The sequence below is a fragment of the Falco naumanni genome, chromosome 11 (genome assembly GCF_017639655.2).
Source record: "Falco naumanni isolate bFalNau1 chromosome 11, bFalNau1.pat, whole genome shotgun sequence".
NCBI lineage: Eukaryota > Metazoa > Chordata > Aves > Falconiformes > Falconidae > Falco > Falco naumanni.
In genome coordinates this window covers 31,732,823-31,756,660 of record NC_054064.1, presented here as the reverse complement: position 1 = coordinate 31,756,660, position 23,838 = coordinate 31,732,823, and the positions used below count along the sequence as shown (strand labels likewise).

General features: G+C 42.3%; 1 protein-coding gene across 16 annotated transcripts in view; it reads right to left on the bottom strand.

Moving 5' to 3' along the window:
• NFIA (nuclear factor I A) overlaps positions 1-23,838 on the bottom strand; it is a 359,996-nt gene that overhangs the window by 95,583 nt on the left and 240,575 nt on the right. For 14 of the 16 annotated variants that reach the window (XM_040610608.1, XM_040610609.1, XM_040610615.1 and 11 more), the window contains exon 3: positions 21,797-21,862. The exons of the other annotated variants lie outside the window; for them this stretch is intronic. In XM_040610608.1, coding sequence (XP_040466542.1) covers positions 21,797-21,862 — 66 coding nt within the window. The remainder of the gene's footprint in view (positions 1-21,796; positions 21,863-23,838) is intronic. 16 annotated transcript variants of the gene reach the window in all.

Genomic DNA, 23,838 nt, shown 5'->3' with positions numbered 1-23,838 from the left:
AGTAAAGATGCCAGAAGAAAAGGCTTGAATCACTGGAGCCTAATTCTGATCTCAAAGAAGTTTTAAACAAGTCTTTCTACACTGATCAAATAGAGTTTCACCTCATTTTCTCCTAATTTACACTGGCAGAGGAGAAATCAGGATTAGGACTTGTTGTCTAATGCTATTTGTTTTGAATTATTAAGCAAACATTCCTATTTCAATGAGTAAACGTGTACAAAGGCAACTAACCTTCGTCCTAAAATCTAGTTTACAGGGAGAGTATTGTCTGCTTTCCCAATTAATGCTGTAAAAAGGAGTCTCAGACGTTGAGCTACCAATCAAGAGCTTGTGTTGTAGCTTGAGAAAATCATGACTGATGCAATTACTTTTATGTAGAAAGTCTGAATATGGTCTATAGGTTAAAGTTCATCGGGTTATTGTTCCTTAATTGAATATCAGAAGATGTTTTCAAGGTGCTCAAGGTATTATTGTTATTTAATTAGCAGGCTTCCCCATGTAATCCAACAGTATTTTTTTTAGTATAAAATAGTTAGATTGCACCACAAATATACAAGGTATTTTCTAAACAGAGATACAGCTGGTTTCCTGAAATCCAAGCTTAAATTAAATCAGGAAAGAGTTACTCCTTTGAAGATGAAAAAGTCCAAATCCAGTTATTTATTTTCCACTACAGTTTGACTGACAATGGAGCTTTGGAGAACAGCTTTTTGGGAGACTTTGATTCCTTTTCAGTGTTTTGAAATTACACAAGTCCCTCAGACTAGCACTGAAGCCATTTCTAAAGCCTTTTTCATGTTCCGCATCTCACTATACATAGCCATCTTAAAACCTTAAAATAGTAATAATCAATTAGGGTCTCAAGCCTATTATCTTAACCAAATGCCTGATTAAAAGAAAAGCCGTCTCTGCTCAAAGTGCAACTTGATTCCTTTTGGGTTTATCCTCTATCTAGATAATCCCATGTTTCACAAACAATGTGGAGCAATAATATTGATTAGAAAATTAATGTCTGTATCACACAGCACATGCAGGCCTTGAGAGAGGGGACGTTATCAGAGGGAACCCGGATCACCCCGAGGATTCCCAAAAGATTAGCTGTTCCACAGCTGCACTGGCTGAGGAGGATGGGAGTGACAGAGTTAGTCCTAATCTGCATTCTCCAGCAAAAAAGGAAAGAGAGAGTGTGCGTGCTTCAGTCAAGACCTTCGGAACATTTACGTTTTGCTTAATTGGAAGGCGAGTTTATTAAGCCTGGTCTGACCCAGCCCTATGCATTCCCTTCCAGAAACACATCCCCCTGCACAGACACAGGGTGCTGCAGGCAGCCTGGCATGGTGGTCCCATGCCCTGGGCACGCACAGGGAGGAAGATGTACTTTGCTTCTGGGAAGCATCCACCTCCAGGGCAAGCATGGGTGGCCGGCGAGAGAACCCGGGGCTGTGACCAGCCCCTGCCTAAGCACTTGTATCCTCGCACCCTGCCCGGGTTCAACAGCAGTATCTCTCACCAAGAAATACTATCCCATGACGGAAATGGGAAGCTAGATCCATGGGGCCACACAGCGTATGTCAGCTTCGTAGCTAAAAAAAATGTGGGGGCCAAAGAGACCATCTATCGCAGCCACAATACTCTGTCCATATGAATGTCTCTCCCATTCAGGTGGAAGACAGGTATAGCTGTAATGAAATCTGCGTTTAACTACAGACCCCAAATACCGATCTCCAGAGCTGGCATAGTGGCCTCATTTTAATTGCCTTGTACAAAATGCATTCCTCAAATTTGTAAATGATAAACCTTTAATGGTAAATTAGACCACATTTTTAATTAATGGACCTTTTATAGAAGAGTTAAGCAAGAAATTATACATTCAAGGTGATACAGAAACCTCTCCTGTTCCCTGACAAATGCTCCTAATTCTGTTTCAGCTTGTTATTTCCAATTTAATTTTAATGCCATAGCAATAGCTCACCTTGGACAAATTACACATTTTTGTATGAAACAACTGCTGGCCCACATGTCGCACACACCGTTATTCTCTCCGGCTTGCTACCTGCCTTTGACTGAGGTTTTAAGAAGCACCAGAACTTTCTTTGTGGCCCATAGCAGGATGGATTAGACCGTCCAGGGCATGTCGTGTTAGTACAATAGAGGAACACTTTTAAGACTTTAAAGTCATGTAATACAATTCTAGGCTGGATCTTTCTTGTTAAAAAAAGTAGAATGGGAGTGATTGAAAGAGAAAAGGGCCAATATTTGACAACAGAAATCAGCATAACCTCCTAACAGCGGCAGTCATGGATGACTGCCCTTTGACCCAGGGAGATTATGTGGGATTTCAATGACAACAGCTGGAAGTGAGCATGTGAGAATAGAGAACACAGATCTGAGGCCTCCTACAAAAGACTGCACAATCCCTGCCCAGATCCGAGTGTTGATTAGAAATTGTTTCCTGGTCCTGGCTTAATAGAGTGTGATAATGAAAGTTTTGTTAACCCTTCACAATATGCAAAACCATTGGTAAATGATTTGCCTTTTTGGTTTTTAGCTAAAACGTCTGTATCTAGCAGACAGTAGAATTGTGAAGTGCTGCGAGTTTTCGTGGGTGCACTTCTGATACCAGTGCTCCAGTTTGCAAACTCTTGGTGGCCTTTGGGAACCAACATCTGAAGGTACTGTGAGGCGGCCCGGAGAAAGGACTCTCACGCCTTCACTAGGGAACCCACCCAACCCGTCACGATGGGTGTTCTTCAGAGCTGAATCAGAACAGAAATACACATCTAACGTCTCACTGCACATTGCTTTCATATCCACGGCATTTTAGAATCTTTGATAGTAACAACACCTAATTATTATTTCAGTATGTGTCATATTGAGCTCCAGAGTCTGGGTTGCAAATTCATAAACGCGGATCAGAGCAAATGTGGATCAGGCTGGCTGTGTCACCAACAGCCTGATCCTGCACGGATCCACAGCGGCTTCAGCTCTTAGGAGGCTCAGCTCATTTTGTATTTAAGTGCAGAGATAGTGGAATTAATGGCAACTTATTACCGTTAATGAACCGATCATAGATTGGAATCAATCATGTCAGATTTTGTCCAAATGGAGGGCACACGGATAGTTCCTTTCTCTTGAAGACAAAGGCCGCCTTTAAACATTGAAAGCCCTTCAAGTTCAAGTTAAGGAGCTTGTGCAATGGCAACCACTACAAGACCTAAGATGTCTGCTGCGGTTTTCCGTTTCTGATGTTTCCTAACATTGTAGGGTACTTTTTGGTACTCACATGGGTGAGAAATCAGTTAAATAGTTTTTTCATATAATGATAAAAATTTAGAATATCCCTCTCTACCATATAACCAATTTGATAAATAAATTGCATTAATACCGATAGGGGCCTATAGCTTGAAAAACAACAGATGTCTTAAATTAGCATATTTTGATTTCAGCTCCTCAATCCAAAAAGCAAATATTAAAGAAAATAAGAAAAATCATTATAAATGGTCATACTCATTTGGCAGCTTATAAAATAATGTGCCTCCTCAAAAGCCTTTCGAAGTAAATGAGATGAAATCTACCCTGGGATAATCATTCTGGAATATTTATGGCATCCAACAATAAAAAGAGTAATAAAAAGAAAAGCCTGCCTCCCTGAAAATAATAATATGAAGGAGTTATTTATCTTCATATTTTCATATCAACCCTGGTTACAAGAGTAATGACAGCTGTGATCTCCAAGGTCTGCGGTGATATTGCCAGTTTGGCTTCTCAGTTTGAAGCATGACTCAGTGTCCAAATGAGCCCAGAGAAACCACTCGGTTTCCCTGAGCTTCCCGGGGATGCTGATGGCATGTGCTGCTGCTTGGCGCTCCCCAGGCTACCAGCAATGGGCACCCACCCACCTTTGCACCCTTGCAGACGAACGATAAGTACGGGCCACTGGAGGGGGAGACACGTGAAGGTGGGTACTGCCACCCCCATTCCTTTCCCCTTCAAGGCCTTTTTAAAATGAAAGCCCCAATGTCATGAGCTAGGCATCGCATTAACCTCAGGACCCTGCAGAGAGCTGAAAAACCTCCTAAAGAGAACAATGTAGGGATAATTTCTTTTCAGCTAGTCATTCTTCTCCAGCATCCCATTTCTGGTACAGCCTAAAAACATCGGTCTCTATGACTTGTTTGTCTGGGGCCAATCACACATGCTCCATCAACTGTCCTTGCTCCCCTTACTCCTCATCAAGTATTGACTGCAATTTTGCCTCCTGAATTTTATTCGCTGACTTCCAGGAAGCTGCTGGCAGAAGTAAGGGCTTGTAGGAGCTGATGCTGGGGCCGCATGCCGTAAGCACGATACGTAGCTGCGTTCTGGTCTTCACACCAATGGAGCATGCCTCGATACATGCAGAGTTTACTTGGGTTTCCACTACTTCAAATTAGAATTTAGCTACAGTATTAATGCCATAAATATTATTGTCGATGCTGTGTGAAGAACATCAGTGTGAAAATAAATGTAAGGATATTTAAAAACTGGTGTGGAATACTTAGGTATTCAGACTAATCACAGACTGAAATAAGCACATTTGTTTCAAATCCTGTTTATAGCACTGCAGCCCCTCCCTCCTTTAAATCTTCCTCTTAACCATAGTGATGTTTATTGAATACCTGTCATTTCTCCAGCAGCATGTGCCAACAGCGTCTCACCAGTGCCAGGCTGCATGAAAACCCTTCTGTCTCCTATTCTCCAAGGGGCTCCCTTAGATCAACTACTCACCATACCCAATACACTGAAACCCATAAATTTGCAGATACTGCAGTCAAAATTCTTAACAGGAAAGTGCACCCATTTTGCCCAGTGTAGCATACTGAAATATCACATGGTGAGAAGCATTTCTCACCATGTGTAAACTGTCAATTTGATTTGAAATTAAAATTTTTGATTAACATGAGCATTTCTGAGCCTCCCGCTGGCAGCAGCCCTATTGCTGAAAAGTGACATGATTTGTGACACACATGCTGTACAGAAGCCCCATGCCAGCAATTGTTAAACCCATTTTCATTCTGCTTTAATACGGTATGACACTCAGGAAAATAATTTTAATATTTAGGAGAAAGAGGGTAAGGGCTTAAGGGCTGAAGTCCTTCATGGGTGTAAAGCAGGATTACAGCAGCACGAAAAAATGGCACAGAGGTCTCCCCGTCTCACAAGTCATGTCTCTTTTCAGCAATAGGGACCATCTGCAGGAGGCTAAGAAAGGTCCATAGTGAAGCACAAAGCCTTCTTTTAAATCCAGTTGATATTTCAAACACAGCATGAGGTACTTTCCACCTATGAATGCCGAGATGCTTGTGCACGGGGAAATGCTTGCAACTTCAATAATTAAACCCTCTCATATGGGAGGTAGGATTTTCTGGTTTCCACAGTGGTCTGTTCTTTTTCCATGTTTATCATTTCCCCAGGGTTATCAGTGGTCACCGGAGTTACTAATATTTATATGGCGAATTACTTATGAAAGAGGAAAGTTTTGTGACTATTAAGACTTTTAAGCCCAGGAATCTACCTCTTCATCAGGGTGGTGGGAAGATTTTTGTTAAACAGTTACCGAGTGAAGACAAGAAACGGGACACTTTTGTGGCAACAGATTTTAAGGCTATGATATACGCACGCGAGAGACAAAAGTTCAGTGGGGATTTTTATAAACGTAAGCCTGTGTCACTGTTGCAAGCTGCTGACTCAACTGTGTCACCTGCGTATTTCTCAGAGTGGATCATTTTTTTTCCAGTAACATCATGTTCTGAGGAAGTTTATCATGAAACAAGTATCACGAACAGTCATTCTGAGCAGCAGAACAGCTTTGATAAGTGCCGACACACATCTGACTTTTCTTTGAGCTCCTAACACTATTCATCACATTAAACACTCAGCTCTGCTGGACTTTCTGTTCCTAGTAAACACAGAGCGTTTTCTAATTGCCATAATACAGCAAGTTAAAAAAATGTAGTGCTTTAAAAATAATTTTAGATGGTGAAATGAAATACCAGGATGATTCAGATGCCCTGGTAGTATTCGGTCCTGAACATAAAGCTGTGGGCTCATTTATGTTAATAACAGCGCTCGAGAACTCAATCTGCATGAAAAACACGGTCCTCGATAAAGCCGTGATATATAGCTATTATAAGTATGCAGGTTCTTTTCAATAAGTCTTAAGTTTAAATAAGTGTTGTGTGTAAATATCTAGTTTTAATTAGTATATTGCCAAGAAATTATACAACTAGACTCAGCGATGCTGTAATTATTTTAGGAACTATAAAACCCTCCCTCGGCTGGTGGTAGCTAAGTGTACCTGCCAAGGCTCCTCTGCGGACATGCTCGGAGCTGAACCAAGGGAGTCTGAAGCCTTGTGGACACAGAACTAGGGGGCTATAAAAAGAAGTGTTGGGTGTGGGGTTTTTTAATTTGCATGTTAGTTTACAGTTATAGGAATAATCCATGTATTCGGAGCATGTGGCAGAATTCTCTAGAAAAGCCCAGCATCCAGGAGGAGCTGCCGGGGCCAGGGTCAGGCAAGGGCAGGCAGCCTTCCTGCTCGGCTTTGCTGGGTGATATGGACACAAACCCCGGTGACTTAATCAGCTGTTTCCTCTCATCCTCCCTTTCTGGCACTCCTCTCTCTTTACACCAAAGCAGTTTTAAAAGACTGTGGCTGGACACCATGATAATGGAAGCTGTAGAAATATCTGCTGAAGATTAGATAGTATAAATATGATGTGAAAATAAAGATGCTGGGCATGGAAGCTAAGTCACAGGATCAGCCACCTCCACTTTTCCCCACAGGCTTTCGTCTCCCTTCAGAGCTGCTTCTTACACCTCCTCTGCTGACAGCACTGGTGAGCAAACTTCAATTTACGATAAACCCCATGCAAATCATGTTACTGTTTACCTATTGTCCTTTCCATTGTATTGCTTGGGATTTTCTCTCCCGAAGGCTGTTACTCCTCTGTTCTTTGTACAGAACAGTAATTTCTCCACTTCAACAACTTTTAGTCCCAAGTAGGCCGACTTCCACTAGGTTTACGTGTTAGTTATCTCTGTGGCTGGGAATGAAAGAGACTTCCTGCTAGACACAGTGTGACAACACACATACGTTCTGTCCTTGACTGTCCACATTACTGAGCTCACAAAGTTCAGTCAGGGCCACCCTGAGACATCCCTGCATGGAAGATGGGGGAAACCTCATGAGCTTTTGTCCAGAAGCACCTGGGCTGTCTCACCTTGGACAGCAGGGTACCAAGGTAAGTCTCCGGAATAAAGCTCTGGTATGCTGGTGGCAGAGAAGACAGAAAGGGATGGGTCAGGAAGCACAGTAATACTTGTTTAGGGATGCGTCAAGCTTGCACAAGACCTAGAACACAAAACTTGATGCTTATGGATGCAGTTTAGGCTGCTGTTGGCAAACACCATGTGCCCAACAAGTCTGGGCTTACAACTCCTGTCCAGACAGCAGTGACACCCAGAGCAGTGTCACCCTCTCCACAGAGACGCTGCATACTGAGGGATGGGAACTGAAGGGGTTGTCCTCATTGCCTGCTAGCAGAGAACAAAGGGGCCTCCACCGACCACAGAATCTCTGGATGGCCACCAAGGTCTGCACCAACTCCATCTTAGTTATGTAGGACGTGTCCAGAGAAGAACAAAAGGATGGAATGACTAGCAAAGGCACTGATGAGTCTCCACAAGGAACGTGTCATCCCCCCAATATGTCTCTGACTCCGCTGGGACTGCGAAGATGCACAGGCAAAGTACTGCACAATCCTAGAAGCAACACAACCCCCACACTGGGTGATCCAGGATCTCCTGCCTCACAGCCCGGGCTCTGCCAGGGCTCTGCCTCCTCCAAGTATTGAGGAGGAAGCCCCACAGACTTATTGATTGACTTCCCAGGGACTGATGCACTTGGGGTTAGGCAGACAACTATGCTTACAGACAATGGTGGACAACCCACAGTGTCTTAGTGGATGATTCCCCCAGCCAAGTCCCAAACTAGCAGCATAAGTCCAGTGAGAAAAGACTGCTGGATGTGGAAACCAGCAGCAGAGCTCCGCATGATGACTTAGACTCTCTTTCTGTTTTATTCTAAGTTTGTGTTTTGTAGGGCAGGATGCCCTGTCTACATTCCTTTACAGACTAAGAATGGACATTTATTAACAAGTGCTTGGGCGGCCAGCCCAAAACTCTAGACTCCTGGCCTGGGCTGTACGACAGAGAGGGACAGTGACCCCTGTTTGTGTTTACTGTACTTCTACAGACACATGTTGGTGTGATAGGGGCATTCACTTTCTCAGGTTCAGGCCAAGGTCAGGCCAGAACACAGACCAAATTTATTTTCTCTGTGTAATCTGCTCAGACTGGAGCCCAAAGAGGGACTCAGAGTTCACTAATTGTGAGTGTATTGTGAGGGATTCAAGATTAACAAAGTAAACAGAAGGGGCAGAGAGAGGCCTTCTTAGTCCTTATCTAATTTCACGTGCTCATCCCATGTGTAGCAGATGTGGTGGTTCCAGGGGAGGTGCCTCAAGGAATTGAGATGACAGTGGTGGGATGTCTCACTCCAGAAGGCTGCCTCCAGCAACTTAGACACACTTTTGGTATAAAGGTGAAGACCTGAGATTAATCTGTTGCTAGAGGCTGGGTTGGTCAGCCAAGCCTGTGCAGTCCTCTTCTTACAGTAGGAGGCTTGCCTCTCTAGACCCTCCTACTTGTTCCCAGCAGTCAGTCCTGTGTGGCATAGTACGATACACAGGGATGCAGAAATGTGGCAGTGCGGTGTCAGACACCCTATCTGTATCAATGTAAGACAATCTGAAGATACTGCAGGGGCCAGGACGTCATATTTTGGACCATGCTTAGCAGCCTGGCTCACCTGCCCTGCAACTGCCATCAGACTTGTTCTAACAGTACTCTGCATGTGAATTATGAGACTTTGTACTGTGACTGACTTTACATGAAAGGCAGACCTTTTGCTGATGAGTGGCAGTTGAGCAGGCAGAAAGAATGAAAATGGAAAAGGAATTCCACTCACAGGGACCTTTACATTAAACTAAAGCAACTCAAGTAAAAAGGAAACCCATCCATTATGGTTTATAATGCATAAACATCCATTTCTTCTCTGTTCCTTCTTTGCTCGCATTACTGAAATACAGAAAAAAAGGAAAAAATAATGATGGATGGACTTTGGAAGATTCAGAGTTCAGCTCAGGATGGATGTGATCCCAACATTTCAGATTCTTATCTCCTCGTAATTGGAATAGCTGAACCCCTCTTGTCTGCAAAATTAGGCAAGACATCCTGTGAGAATGGGCTTTTTTTCACAGCAGTTTAGTCCCCAGACACATAAAAGAATGAAAACAAGAAATGGAACAGAACATTTTAACTTTTGAATAATGGCTCCATTTGGGCAGTTTAGAACAAAACTTCACTGGAAGAGTTGAGAAGGAAGTTCTTGCTGCCAGTATGCCCATCCCTAGACACATTCTTCCACAGAGCACATAAACACTTCTCCACAATGCTAATTTACCTAAGAAACTCCTGTTTTGTAGAAGTCAAGAGAAAAAGAGAAAGGGAGGAAAGTACATGTGAACAGTAAAGACACCATCCACCCTTTTACCCAAAAGAAATATTCAACCAAGTCAATGTGCCCTGCTAGATCCACCTTCGCTCTTGCAGCAAACTGTCTACTCTGGCTTTTCCAATAGGCAGGGGAGGGGTGGGTAACTTCCTCTAGCAGCAGAATCTCATTAAAATTACAGCATTAACCTGAAACATCTTGGTTTTAAATGTCCCTGAGGTTCAACACAGAGAGAGAGATGAATTCCCAGAAGACCCAGTATCTCCATTGATTACAGAGGAAGAGTGAGGATTTTAGGTTCATAGCTGGTGTTTCGTTTTAATGCCTAATGTTAGGTGGGATGAAATCCAAGCATTAGTCCATATAACATGTTGGCAGAAACCTGAAAGAAATTTTGCTTATCTTGCCACAGGCAATCTCTTTTGATATGCCATGCTCCTCTATCCTTACATTTATATCTGGCTACTTTTTTTTGTGTTTGTTTGTTTAATTCAGAAGACTGTAAAACACAAGTATTGCTGAGTTATCCTTGTGTTCCTGTACTTCATCTGGTTCATTCGCAGGAGGGAATAATGATCTATCACTAAGGTAAATTCACTCCCCGGCAGATAATGCCACAGTGTTTCTGCTGCCCATTTCACAGTAAGACATTCTTTTTCAATGATGTTGCATCTCTGTTCTCATGGGAACAGTTTACGGCTGACATAGCAATAGTAGTAATAACAACTTATATTTATATTGTACACGGGATGATCTTTACTTCTCTTTCCTTCTAACAGTGGACGGCTCCCAGTCCTACTGCAAATGCATTCTTCATGGCCATGACAGACAGAAATCTGGATTCCCTAATACTGGGCTGCTTCATTCCTCAGCTGTTCGCTCAGGTTGTCATACCCTTTCCAGCCCCTTTTATTATTGCTTTAAATTGAGCTGTGGGGCACTACCATACCACTGCTCTGAGCCTTTCCTCACAAAAATCTGTGGAGTTCCCCTCCTGCCTCAAAACCACAGCCACCTCAGTCCATCAAGCTGCTGTCCATCCTCTCCTGCTTCTCACCTCTTCCCTTCCTCCAGCAGCTCAAGCTATGGCATGCTCTGCTGTACGATAAAATTGGCTCCCCTCTGTACGGCATGGGGGACCCAGCTAGCTCTCTGCATTCTGCTATTGGAAATGTTCTGAAAGCAAATTCCCTGATTTTTACGGGCTTTGAGGTATAACATGTGGGAAAATTGCAGGTGGTCTGCACTGCAAAGCTGGTCAGGTGGGGACACCCCCCAAACACCAGCAGGTTTTCAGATGGGGATGCAGCTGTCAAAGAGCCTTCTGTTACAGCTAAAATTTTAAGAGTAAGGAACTGAAGTAGAAAAATAACAGGGACAGAGGTCTAGATTCTCCATGAATGTGTGTTACAAGCTACACAAGTTATTCCTTCCTTATGATCCTGGGAGAAGAAATGCCAGCAAAGGGTTTGACCCACCATGGTCTGAAAGATGGTGTTGACCTCCTTGTGCCTGGCTAGTAGAAAACTACTGGCCCGTCCCCTGGCTCACCTGGTGAGACACCGCACCACCAAAGCACCACTTCTCCCTCTGTCATGCAGCGCTGCAGTGGGCTGGGGCAGGGGGGACACGGCAGTGAGCCCACGGGAGGGCACACTGCAGCCAGGGCTTGGGGTGCCAGTCATGCCTTCTGCAAAGGCCAGAGAGAGAGAAGGAAAATATTTGGATCCCCTGTAGCAGCTGTATCGTTTTCTTGTACCTCCTTTTGCCAGTGACAGGAGCTAGGTGCCGGCTCCTCACCCCAGAGTGTGCCTTGCAGCAGATTCCCTTGCTTTAAGTATGAGTGAGGGAGGGTGGGAGGTGATGATTAGAGACACTCTAAAATGACTTCATTAATTAAATCTTAGGAAAATGGAAAACAATAGCAGTGTGTAATAATAAAAGCCCACTATAACCACATACATTGCTTGTTTACTAGAAAGTACTCCACTGACTACAGATTCACTCTGGGGCACAGCGGGAAACTTTTCTCCTTTAAATGTAATCAGCTTTCCCCCCCCCCCAGCCCCCCCCCAACCCCTTCCAGAGAAAAATACCAGCTATCAGATCTGTGTTTCCCATCCACTCCTAAGACTCCTCAGTGCAGTGCCTGGAGGTGATAGTGTGAACTCACTCAAGAATGTGAAGGCATTTTATAAATCACTTGGTTTCAGCAGGAGGGGGAGAAAGGGAGAAGGCAGAGGGATGATATAGTTTACAGCACATAGTCGGCAGTAACTCCCAACTGTCAAACTTCAGCATTTTCTTCAGTTGCAACAGTGGTTAACAAAAAAATGTTAAGACAGCAGACATGAAATGCACATAGTAAGCAGCACATTTAATCAACTGGCACCTTTCTACCACCCCACCGCCAAAATCTATCTGGACACTATCATAACCCAGAAAAAAAGGCATATAACTGAAGATACGGCACTGACAGAAGAAAAAGGAGCAGACATGAATAACATGAACTGCTGTAAACAACGCGTGGCGCCCTTTATGTAGGAGATAACAATAGCAGAGTTAAAGGAGTATGTTCACAAGCGTGGCTCACTCGCCTCACCTTCCTCCTGCCCCCTTTTGCCACGCTCACTATGTTGCTCCTGGGAAAATATTTGCGAACCATTGCAAATAAAAGTCTCCTTCTCACTTTCCAAGAAACAGATCTGGTATTTTTCCATTTCAGTCACACTACGGCCAGACTTCGGAGGGGATTTTATTCTCACAGCTCAGTGAGAGTCACCCTAAACTTTTGTTCCATTTCCTATCTAGCAACTTCTGCAATTAAAAAATAGTATCTAATTAGCTATAGAAGTGATGGGGCTTTTTCTGGGAGCTTGGTCTCACCAAAGTGCTCTCCCTTGACAACACCAACAGTTCAGCATACAGATTTCAGTTGTGCATTGCTCTTCATGTGCACCTCTTTGCTCACGTACATAGCTTTAGACTTACGAAATCAAGGCTACTTGGAAAACACCTGATTAACCCATGAATCTACAGTATGCAGATATTTTTTTTTTGAGTGTGTAAACCAAATATGACTATGAAGGCTGAAATCCATTTGAACGAAAATCACCTTGTACCTGTAAAACCAGGTATGATACATCCAGGCACTACACCACACACAGAAACCAGAGGAAGGTGTGAAATAACAGCATAGGTTTTCATAGAACAGATATCTCTTTGGAAAGGCCTACAGTCAACAGAACACCTCCTGTGTCGGTCAGGACGTCAGAACAAAAAACACATGAGCACAAGAGAGAAAGCACGATCCCTTATGGCAGCTCTTGGTGGCCGTGGGCTACACTCCAACATTCACATCCAAATGAACCAAGCTCTGGCTGAAGGTTAAGGTGCCAACGGTCCCAGGTATGGTGAAGGGTAAATTTGTAAACAGGAGTAAAAATACAGTTTGTTACAAAGTGCCAGGCTGGCTGGGACTCGAATCGTGGGGGGAGCTCTGATGCTCTGGTGGACTTGTTGAGCAGCAGAAAGAGTTCCCCCGCTCAGCTGCCAGAGACAGGCAGTCTGCCACCCACTGCCACCACCCGCCACCGCCTCCACCTTAAGCGGGAGAGGAGGATGCGGTGGCTGGCCGGTAAACGCTGCCTTCGGCCCCTTTCTGTCTCCTGCAGCTTGCACAGCGAGAGAGCCAGTGCTTCACCATCTGCAGAGCACAGCTCCCAGCACACATTTTCATCTTCCAGTGGTTTGACCACAGAGGGCAAAGTTTTGGCCTGAGAGTGCTTCCGATCGCATGAGAGGCAGCGGCGAGGCAGCCTGGATTTTGCTGTTGCGATCTCTGAGTGGAGGGCTCCCACTCACTTCAACAGCCGACTGGCACTGCTGCAAAGAGACACTACCTAAATAGATGTGAAGTAATGAATACTTCGGATAAGCGACTGATTTCAGAGTGTGCTTTTATCCACAGGCCCTGTATTTATAGTTCAAGCCTTTTCAATTAATACGCACACCCTAAAAGAATTAAACTACTAATTATCACATTTTACTGTGGTTCACAGAACTTTCATCAGATCTAGTAAATGAAATCACGAGTTCAGCAGAAGAAGCTTTACTGCGCCAAATTATGTCAAGGGTATATCATGTTGATAATAAAAGATCACTTGGTTGGAAGCCTAACCTAGAAGGTTGGGGAGGCGTAAAAAGTTCACATTTTGGATCATGCTGCTCTGGTGTGGGCGTTTTGTGTTTTTTTTCTTGGTTATTGTGGAAGGCAATTTTCCTGCAAGTAAAATTTTCCCTTTGTCTTACATTACAAGCATTAGGAAATTCCTACATCGAAAGACAAATAGATAGGTTTGGGGTTTTGTTTTGCAAGTTAGGCCTTGGCATCACATTCTCTTCCCACTAATAAAATCCTCTCTCTACTGGACAGAAAATTAAAACGATGCCCATACCACAAATAAACTTCTTTCCCTAAGTGCCCAGCTTCTTGGTGGGCAAGCATGATATTCAAAAGCATCCTTCAGCCTGTGGTCCGCTCTGGCAGTAGCAATTACTCTGACGCAACACAACTCTCAGCTGTTAATTAAACAGCAAGTCTCTCAAGAAGTCATGACAAAAAGTATGGTTGTAGTGAAACCTGGAGATTGCTCACAGCTCTAGCCGCCCTTCCCAAGATCCCAGGAGGACTGGTTAAAGTTAGCACCGAGGCACCTCTCAACACGCCAAGGCAGGGCATGGGTAGAAGGGGCCGGCACGGGGTCAGCGCCCTGCCATGGCTGCCCGCCCCCAGCCCAGTGCTGCGGCAGAGGAAGGGCAGCAACCTGGCACTGCTGCGAGGCCAAGAAAAGCCTTGGCCCTGCAGAGCAAGGTGGGGAAACTCGCCTCCCCAGGGCACGGGAGCTTCCTAGGACGGGGCTCCTGGCCAGCCCATTTCCAAGCTGCCCTCTAGATGGCCCTTGCTGTTATCTTGTGGATAAATATACACAGAAAGGAACGGAGCAACAGAATATAAATATATTTTGAAATGACTTAGAATAATCCCAGCTGTATTTATGCACCTTATCCACTGGAAAGGTTCATTGCCTTTTTCCTGTACACACATATGAAGAAATAAAAATCTATACTGTAGCCACATTTTTATTTCTCCTTTCCTTTGCAGCATTCAGCCATTCCAAGCGTAATGAACGTTTCGTGTCTTTCAAGCACTGCTTTGTCATGCTATAAGCATTCATTTCATGCTTTGAATATTTCCTGTCATACTCGCCTTGGATGAATTTTTTGTGGGAATGCTTTGCTTGTGAAGGTTAATGGTTAGCAACAGTGAAAACTGAAGTCCTCTGTCAATCCCCAAGTCTCAGACACTGCAGGTCACTGATGAGAAAGGCTCTCCACTCGGCCCCAGCAGAGGCTGCAGAACTGACCCTGATTGACGACCACGTATCTCACCCGACTGACAGTCAACACCCTTCGCTGTTGCCGTCACTGGCTCCCCTCAAGAGAGTGCCAGCTACTGATAAGCAGGCTAAATCCTGAGCCTAGCAGAGGACCCACTAAATCCTGGAAATGGTGTAACTGTGCCTCACAATCTAAATGACAAAATCTTTTGACTTTGAGTACGAATCTCAAAGAAAATATGGTAATAAAGGGGAAAATGGTGTTTCTTTCCTAATTATTCAGTTGCTTCTTCATGACAGTTATGAAACTGGCTGGAAAATACAGCTGGTTGCTGCAAAGTTTCAGCTCTAGACTATTATGATTAAAACACTGTATTTCTAGTTCCTGTTGAGATCTATCTGTAATGAAAGAAAATGAAAAAAATGCAAGACTGAATCACACAAGTTAAATTTATAACCAGACATATCTGCTTTTGTTTCCTTGGGAGATGCTGGCTCTCAGAACTGCCTACATGTACTCTCTCTCAGGGGGTGATAAAACACAGGTTGGACCTTCATCAGCTGATGGGTCCTATTCGAATCCACAGCCAATTCTGTCTAGTCCGTGGGAAGGCAGAAGAGACCAGCCCCACCAGGGCTCCCCTGCTCAGCCGGAGCTTTCAAGCCTGGACAAAGTTCCCCATTGCTGTTCCCGGCAGACAACATGATCCATAAGGGTGCAAATCCATTCAGAATTTGGTCCTGGCAAGTTACAAAGGTGCAAACAAGCTGACATCACCAGGAGCTTTAACTTCACCGCCAGCTATGAGATTCCTCATTGAAAATGCTAAGGGCTTTTTTTTTTAAAGCTTTTTCTGAAGCAAAGTTAATTTTAGATTAGTCCCTCAGGCTGTGATAACTCCTCAGTGTTGCTCTGTAAACAAGAGAGGAGAGTCTTCTTGCATTTATAAGATTCTGATGCAAATGATCCCAAGATCAAGAACACTAATAAAAGCTGCCATTACTATATTACCCTGTTTGCAACTGTAACTGATAGAAAACTTTTCCTGCAAGGCTTGGTTATCTGCTGCAAACGAGGTGTTTCAGGAATGCTAGTCAACTGAGACAATGTACTTTCTAACAGTACCAGTTTCAGCATTGTGTATACAGAGAACTGCTCATGCCCGTGCACTGCTCAGGTGGGAATCAAGGTGCCTATCCAAGGACAGCTGACCCTCCAGACACCTCAAGTCCTGCTGCACTTGCAGCATCACCCTGGTAAGCGTTAAGCTGGTTGGCATCAGTTCAGTCCCACAAGGCAGCTGGACTCCACCTGAAGTAACGGAGATGGAAGGTTAAGTATGACCTGAGAAGAAGGGATGCCCTTGGAAGACAGTATATTTATACTAGTTTAAAATTTGGCTGTTGAAGGAATTGAAGGGCTCTCAGCTACCGTTTACATTGTGGTTGAGTGATGGAGACAAGCACAAAGAACAGTTACGTCCTCTGCCCGCTTCAGCTTGAGAGGAGGGTTTGAACTCTGCATCCGAGGAGAGTGCCTAACACTCAGGCTGGCCAGGCACCACCTCCACTGGCTGAAGCTACCTCACTGCACAAAATGAGAATGCCAGGTTCTGGGGCCAGAACAAAAGCGTATAGAAAGGGTCTGCAGTTTGCACCCTGTTTGTCAAGGCAGAGAGGTCTTTCCACAAGCTGCTTTTGCATTTTACCAGGTTGCACATAATCCCCTCCTTCCTTGCAGCCAAAGCGGTGTTACGCCTGCCATGACCAGCCTTGCTTAGAGAAGAAGAAAAGGAAACTTCTCTTTCCGTATGTTCCCACTATTGCCTTTTCTTTCCCCCACAGCTTAAAGACTAGAATTTCTTCCTTTATGCTTTTAGGCATGGAAAAGTAAGCATATACTTAAAAATTTTTTTTAAGGTTTAATACTCAAGTCCTGCCCTACTTAAGCAAAGAATTCACAGATGATATTTACAAGTCCAGTGTAATTACTGCAGGGTTGAAAAACGAGTTCTGTGAGTTACCGTACATCATTGTTTTTCTTTTTTCTTTTTTTTTTTTTTAATGTTACAAAGAACAATGTGCCTTTCATTTCCTGCAGTGCTGTTAAGGTACTTGCAGCTCAAAGCAGCAAGAATACATTAAAACTAGAAAGCAATTGGTTTGGGCATTAAACATTTTCATTTTTTAGATAAATGCCTCTCCCTCTACAGAAATTGTTTGAGCAATGAATTTGGCACACATGTGTAATCAGCTGTAATAATGAATGCTGTCACACTCACTTGAAATGGGAGAATTTACCAACTTTTTAAAAAATAATTTGCTAATCTACAATTACAGTAGTGTGCCACCAACTTTGAGTTATCAAATCACAATACCACATGCTCAAGAGACATCAGTTGTCTGTAGAAAATGACACAGCATTCTTCTGCTTTACACAGCACATTTTGTGTGTACCTTTATGCTGCAGTTATTAATTCGTCAGTACTACTACATCAAACACAAACATTGCCTGGTGGATGTCTGACATCCATTTACTGACAGCAGCAACACAGTGCTGTGCCACAATTATTAACCAGTTTGTGCTACACCCTTCTTGCCTTTCTCCAGAGTTAAACTCCAGCTGGAGCAAAGCAGGATTTGACTTTTAATATTCAATGAATCTCTGAAAGCTAGTGTCACAAATATCCCCACTTTGCAGACAAAAAGACTGAAAAGTTTTCCTACAAAAGTTTAAAATAATCCTACTTACAAAAAGAAAATCTATCCGATAGCCATTTCCACGACTGAAAGTGAGAATAAAAGCCCTACAGAGAGTCCATGGCAGTGCTGAGCCGGGAATTCAGTTGTTCCTGATCCCCAGGCATGCAGTCACTTTGCTACATCAGACTAGCCATTTTGTTATCGTCAGTTCACTGAAAACTAGTTTGTTTATAAAATACAAAACCAAACCAGCGCATTTAACAAGCTTTTAAAATCAATAAACTTTTTTTTTTTTTTTTTTTGATTGGGTGAATTGCAAAATCATTTTGCGGTGCCAACTGAAATGAAGCTTTTACATACCATTAGGCAACTACAAAAGTGGGGAATTTTCCACACGGGTGTTCCACCCAGCTGGTCAGAAAAAAACCTCATTTGAGCAAAATATCAGGACATCAGAACATGCTCCTGCCTTTCAAATGAAGTTGCTGGCCTCTCTCATCACCCCTCCTGCAAATTTCCTCACCTACATAACAAACAAGACAAATTCTGGGGTTTCTTCCCCTTCTCAAGAAGCTCTTTCCTATGCTAACAGACCTGACAGACAGCAGCACTGTGCACACAGTTCAGTTGCGTGTTAGCTTTACCCCTCCCAGTTGCAGGACAAGACATGGGGACCTTGGACCATGCATACAATGAATGAGCCCTGTCTCGCCTGCATGTTTGCTTTTCATGACCATCATGCTGGATATCTCCCTCGCTAAAAAAAAATTAAATACTTAATATTTCTGAAAATTTTTGCAGTGGTGATCGGGTAAGTGAATCCCTGAAAACTATTCTGGCGTCACGAAGGCTGAAGAAAAGGCTAGAGTTGGTGTTAAAGCCATCACTGAGAGCAGAAGACGTCACCATCTTCTCTGTGATGATTCTGCTCCAGAAAATGCAACTGTAAAGCCCGCTAGAAAAAAGGAGTGGTTCTCCAAAAGAAAACCTTTTTTTCCCATGAACTTCACTTTAATGAAGGTTAGACATACAGGCTTTCCAAAATAACACATACAATTTAGAATGATAAATTAAAATCTGTAGTAGGAGGCCTTCTTTTTCAGGGCTGTATAGTTGACCCTTTTGAACCTACATTACTCAAGGTATGCAAAATATATGTGTATAATAAATAGCTCTAGAATTTATGGAGTGGAACAGAAAGGATATTAACAGGCAAGTAGAGAGGCTGTATAACCCTCACAAGGCCTTTAAAGATTTATTTTTTTAAAATGAAGGAATGCATGAATGTAAAAGGTAGTACTTAATCGATACACTTCTTTGTGCCTTCCAGAAATACATGCAAAATTATTCCAGATCTGCCCTCAATCTGGTCATTCAGCTGTTAGCATCAGTGGGAATAGGATTATTCACAATACTATTTTTCTTTGATTAAAAAAAAAAATTCCTCTCTGTGCGGGCTCATTCCCACTCTCAGTAAAATCAATTACGAGACTCCCATTGACTCTGGAGGGATTTGGATCAGGCCCTGTGGAAGTGGGTCTACAGCAAGCGTAGAACAACGCAGTTAATATGATTTATTGTGTCCGTTTCTGTGCGTGCAGTTTTTCATTTTCTAAAGCCTGCAGTTTTGCTTTCATCCTCACGTTCAGTAGATAAGAGCTGCAGATCTCTGTTGATCTACACACTGGGTACACTGCAAGTGGGGGCTGTGTGTGCTGAGAATGAGCTCAGCGTCTGCCCAGGGGGAGCAACCCCTTTAGGGCCAGCCGACTGCGTTAGATGCATTTGTAAAGAAAATCTCCCACACAGGCACTGCAAAAGGTGCGTAATCAGTTAGGAGGCTTCTGCTGTGGTGGGGAAAAATACCCTTTAGTAAAACTGAGAAAAAGAAAAATCTTTTTCCTGTTTATTAAAAAAAAAGTACCTTTTGCAGGTCACCAGGAAAGTTCCAAGAATTCACTAAAAGCTTGTTTTACAAGGAGAAGTCAGGCTCCAAATGAGAGATATTTCATTTCACTAGGCTCTTACAGATTTTACATTATTAAACACTGACATTGCTGCTTTTCGGGGAGGTTGTTGTGTAACAGGCTTCCTTAAGACTAAGAAACTGCAGGGTAAGAAGAACTGTGGTTTAATAGCTGTGAAAGAATATTATCTAAACATGAAATAATAACATGCTTGGTGCCTAATACATTCTAAATTAAAATATGATTTAATCAACATGGGCAACATATTCCCCACCAAAAAAATAGAAGATTTGGCAGAACAAGAATCACAGTTTAGTCAGTTCTTCTCTTAACCTCACAATCCTTTGGCTACAAATTAGAATATCTGTGAACACGATTGATAAGGGAAATTAGGCACTGTCTTTCAGAAACAACAGAAATGTTTTAAGATGGTATGTTTAGAGATGAACAGCACAAAATCTATCAAAATATGAAACCTTTCATATTTCAATGGGAGGAAAATACGGGAACCCCAAATGCCAAAATCTTACCAGCCCCATGAGCCCTGTTATATGTCCTACGCTGGTATTTTGAAGTTTTTTATGTACCTAAACCTCTTCTTTCCTTCATTGTATCTGCCGTTTAAACCCTGATCCAAAAGCAGTCTGGATATGAGTGCAGCCCTTCAACCTCACTCCCATTTGCAGCTTGTTCAGTTGCTAATAAAGTCCCCCAAATGCACACTAAACACACACAGAGCTGTAGGGATTTGGGGCAAAAGCAGTTTTTCTGTGAAAGGGCAGTCACAGTTGTATTACATGAGATGGATTTACATATCCCCCAAATGGTGACAGGTTTTAGAGACATAAACCCTTCATGTAAATTCTTTCCTGTGTATGCATAGTAGACCCCAGTACAGTGGATACCCCATCTACATTTAGGTCTTACCAAAAAGATCTGTCTATGGATAAAAAAAGACAAGAAAAACTATTAATAATAAGCACTTTCACTTTGGGAAACCTTATTTCTAAGTCCCAAATATAAGTACTAAGACAAAACTCAGTTGCTGATGGGCCAACAAACATTATTGAGGTCTACCTTAAACATAAAAAGGAAGAGAAGCTGTTCCCTTATATACATACTTATTCTTTCACATACAATCCCTACGGAAATTCACTATTACTGAATGACTCTTTTTCAGGCTGCTTTAGAAAGCAAGCCATTGGTTCAGTAGAAGCTATTGCTTCTACTTTAAAACTGTCAAAGAATATTAGTGTTCCCCAAAGTCACAGCCCTGCTGTTACTTCCAAAGAAGCTCAAGCCGCTGCCACCTGAAACAATGGTATTGCAAACATACAGAGAAGGAGCAACCAGCTCTAGTTGAGCCTCCCTGACCTGCTTAGCCATAGTAGCTACAAACTCTAAAGCACGCTGAAGAAAAAATACAGACGACGCCGGTAGCACCTGTATCAGTCCTGCAGTCGGTACGTGCCTGAGCGGCTGGTATGTTTATAGGTGTGCAGTCTTGCCCTGAAACTGCAATGTTTGGAAGTGTTGCCGCTCGGTTTTGTTTAGCAGATTTTTGCAGTGCAGAATGGGTCTACAGAAACATATTTCAAAGCAACCATTTTGTTTCGCGGGACTATCTGAGATCCTGCACTCTAAAATGATGGCTGGCCACATACCAAAGGTTAGGTACTTCAGTGTGTCATGTGAGAGCATCAATAAACAAAATGAAGTTAAAAGCACATAGATAAAAATGAAAGCGATGAAGCACACACCCCTAGGGGGTCATGACTCATGGCCCAGGGATTGAAAGCCTTTGCTATGGAGGAATAAGGATAAGGGTTGCATACAGCAGGCTCTTTAATGGTATCTCCCTAATTAAAATTATTTTTAAAGGGGAGGGGAAAAAAAAAAAAAAGACGTCTCCAGGACTGGAGAAACAAATGCTACCTTAGATCAGTGAAACAGTAGCATTTTAACTATGAGGAGAGTACACAAACTATTTGTAGCTATCCCATGTCAATTATTCTGAATATTTTTTTATATTAGACATAGGAAAAAAAATCTTTATAAATATGGGCTGTTTTAATATCCCAAAGCAGGAGCAGCAGGTAAGAACTTACCATTTTCTGGCTGGTCCTTAATATCAGCTTCACTTGGCTGGCTGGGACTTTCAGATTGACTTGAATCTGAAAAACATAAAATACAGCCAAAAATTACAGGGTCTGCTGTGGAAAATAGATCAGAGGCGCCAGACTTCCTCAAAAGGCTGAGAGCACAAACTTAAGGACAGGAGTGTTGCACTAGGACATGATAATGCAAAAGTCCCGTGCCTAGGTAATATTTTTGCTAGCAAAAAAAAGGGAATCTTGTTTACGGCACTACACAGAGTGCTTGGTGTGTGTGTGTGTTAGCATAAATTAAGCTTTGAGAATCCTTCTTTTTAAAGAAGGCATATTTAAGCTGCTCTCCTACATGTTTTTTATAATGCAGCCTCTATGTTGTATACAAACCAGAGCCTTAATCCAACACATAGTAAAGTCTCAAAACATATTTTCAAGCAGGCGTATAAAGGTAACTAAGCAACACTACAAAGTTGTGGAGATTGTTGTCTACACATTTCTGGAACAAAATCTGCAAAACTGATAGAAGAGTTGATTTTTGTCATACTTTCGCAGTGATTACAGTACTGTGAGATCACTGAAATGTATGGCATTGCCCCTGATTTGCAGTGGTATAAATTGAGACTAGATACTGGATGAACTGCTTTAGACCTTGTGTAAATAATGGGTCCTACAAACTCCCAGCTAACACTCTCCAACGAACGCAATTTATTTCCCTAAAATAATAAAATGACCTATAAAAGCAAACGTGTAAATATGAGTGTTTTGCATTTTTTACACATTATTAACTCTATTTTATGTGAAAATGATAGCTCTTTGGTTCAAAAATCATTCCTAGTAGAAGCTTTAGTCAAATAGTATTTTCCTTCTCAATTCTTTCTATCACTGTGATTTGGAAAAAAAGGTCCTTTTACCTGTGTGAAAAAACATATTTTTAAAAATGCCTCCATGTACTGTTTTCTCAATTAATACAAATAGAAAGATATTTGTTGGTGTCATCTCTCTGTTCATCCATCATCATCACTCATCTCATCTCGTTCCCCCCACCCCGACACTCTTCTGTAATTTATTGATCCCGTAAAAAAAGTTTTTGCTGTGAAACAAAACTTAGGGAATGAAAGTACTTGCTACTGAATCAAAAACACCCCCAATCATGGCAAACCTATTTTCTGACTTCACCTTGACTTTGCAGAGTTTAGAATTAGCTGTCTGAAATTTGACCACATTTCAGTGAGAAGTCAATGCAAGATCAAAAGGTCATGACACTTAACTGTGATTAAATTGAAAATCTTACTTCTATTGCAACAGAGTGATAACACCACCCCTTCTTTTTCTTTGAGGTATTAATAGTGCTGGAAGAAGCAGTACTACTATTGACCTTGGGTCAAGCAATGCTAATTTATTGCTTTAAAAAGGTTTCTTGCTTTTAAGCAAATGAAGATTTTAATTACCGCAGAGCACTATAAAGAAAATGCCTATTTTAAATATTCTAATTTTTTTTTTTACCTGCTGACTGTATGCATTAGGTATCATTCAGAAGCTTAGAGGACAATCTTGTATAAATTAAAAACTACCAGTAAAAAAAAGTGCTCACAAAAGAAATATTGATAAATTTCAGAATATAAACATTCAGAAGATTTAGGAAAGAAAGCTTCAGTCCTGATACACCTATTTAAAATCAATGGTTTTAAATTTGTCCTGAAAAGCGATGTGTTTTCCAGTGTGTCCATAATCCATTTCCTCTCTTTTATATTTATTATTTTTAATAATTTCTCTAATGAAGCTCAGTGAAAAAAATTAATTCTCATTTCTGCAATTTTGTTTTAAATATTGATATTCTGAGTTACCTTTAACTGAAGCTCAAATCAGTGACAGCAGATAGACTACCGGGTAACATGCACAGTGCTATTAGATTCTGGACACACGATTTTGGCAAGAAGTTTCATTTTTCCAATACCACAAAGGTAGAAACAAAGGTAAGATATTAGGAATGTAAAATATTTAGTTAACATTCAAAGTGAACATTCAATGGATTTCATTTT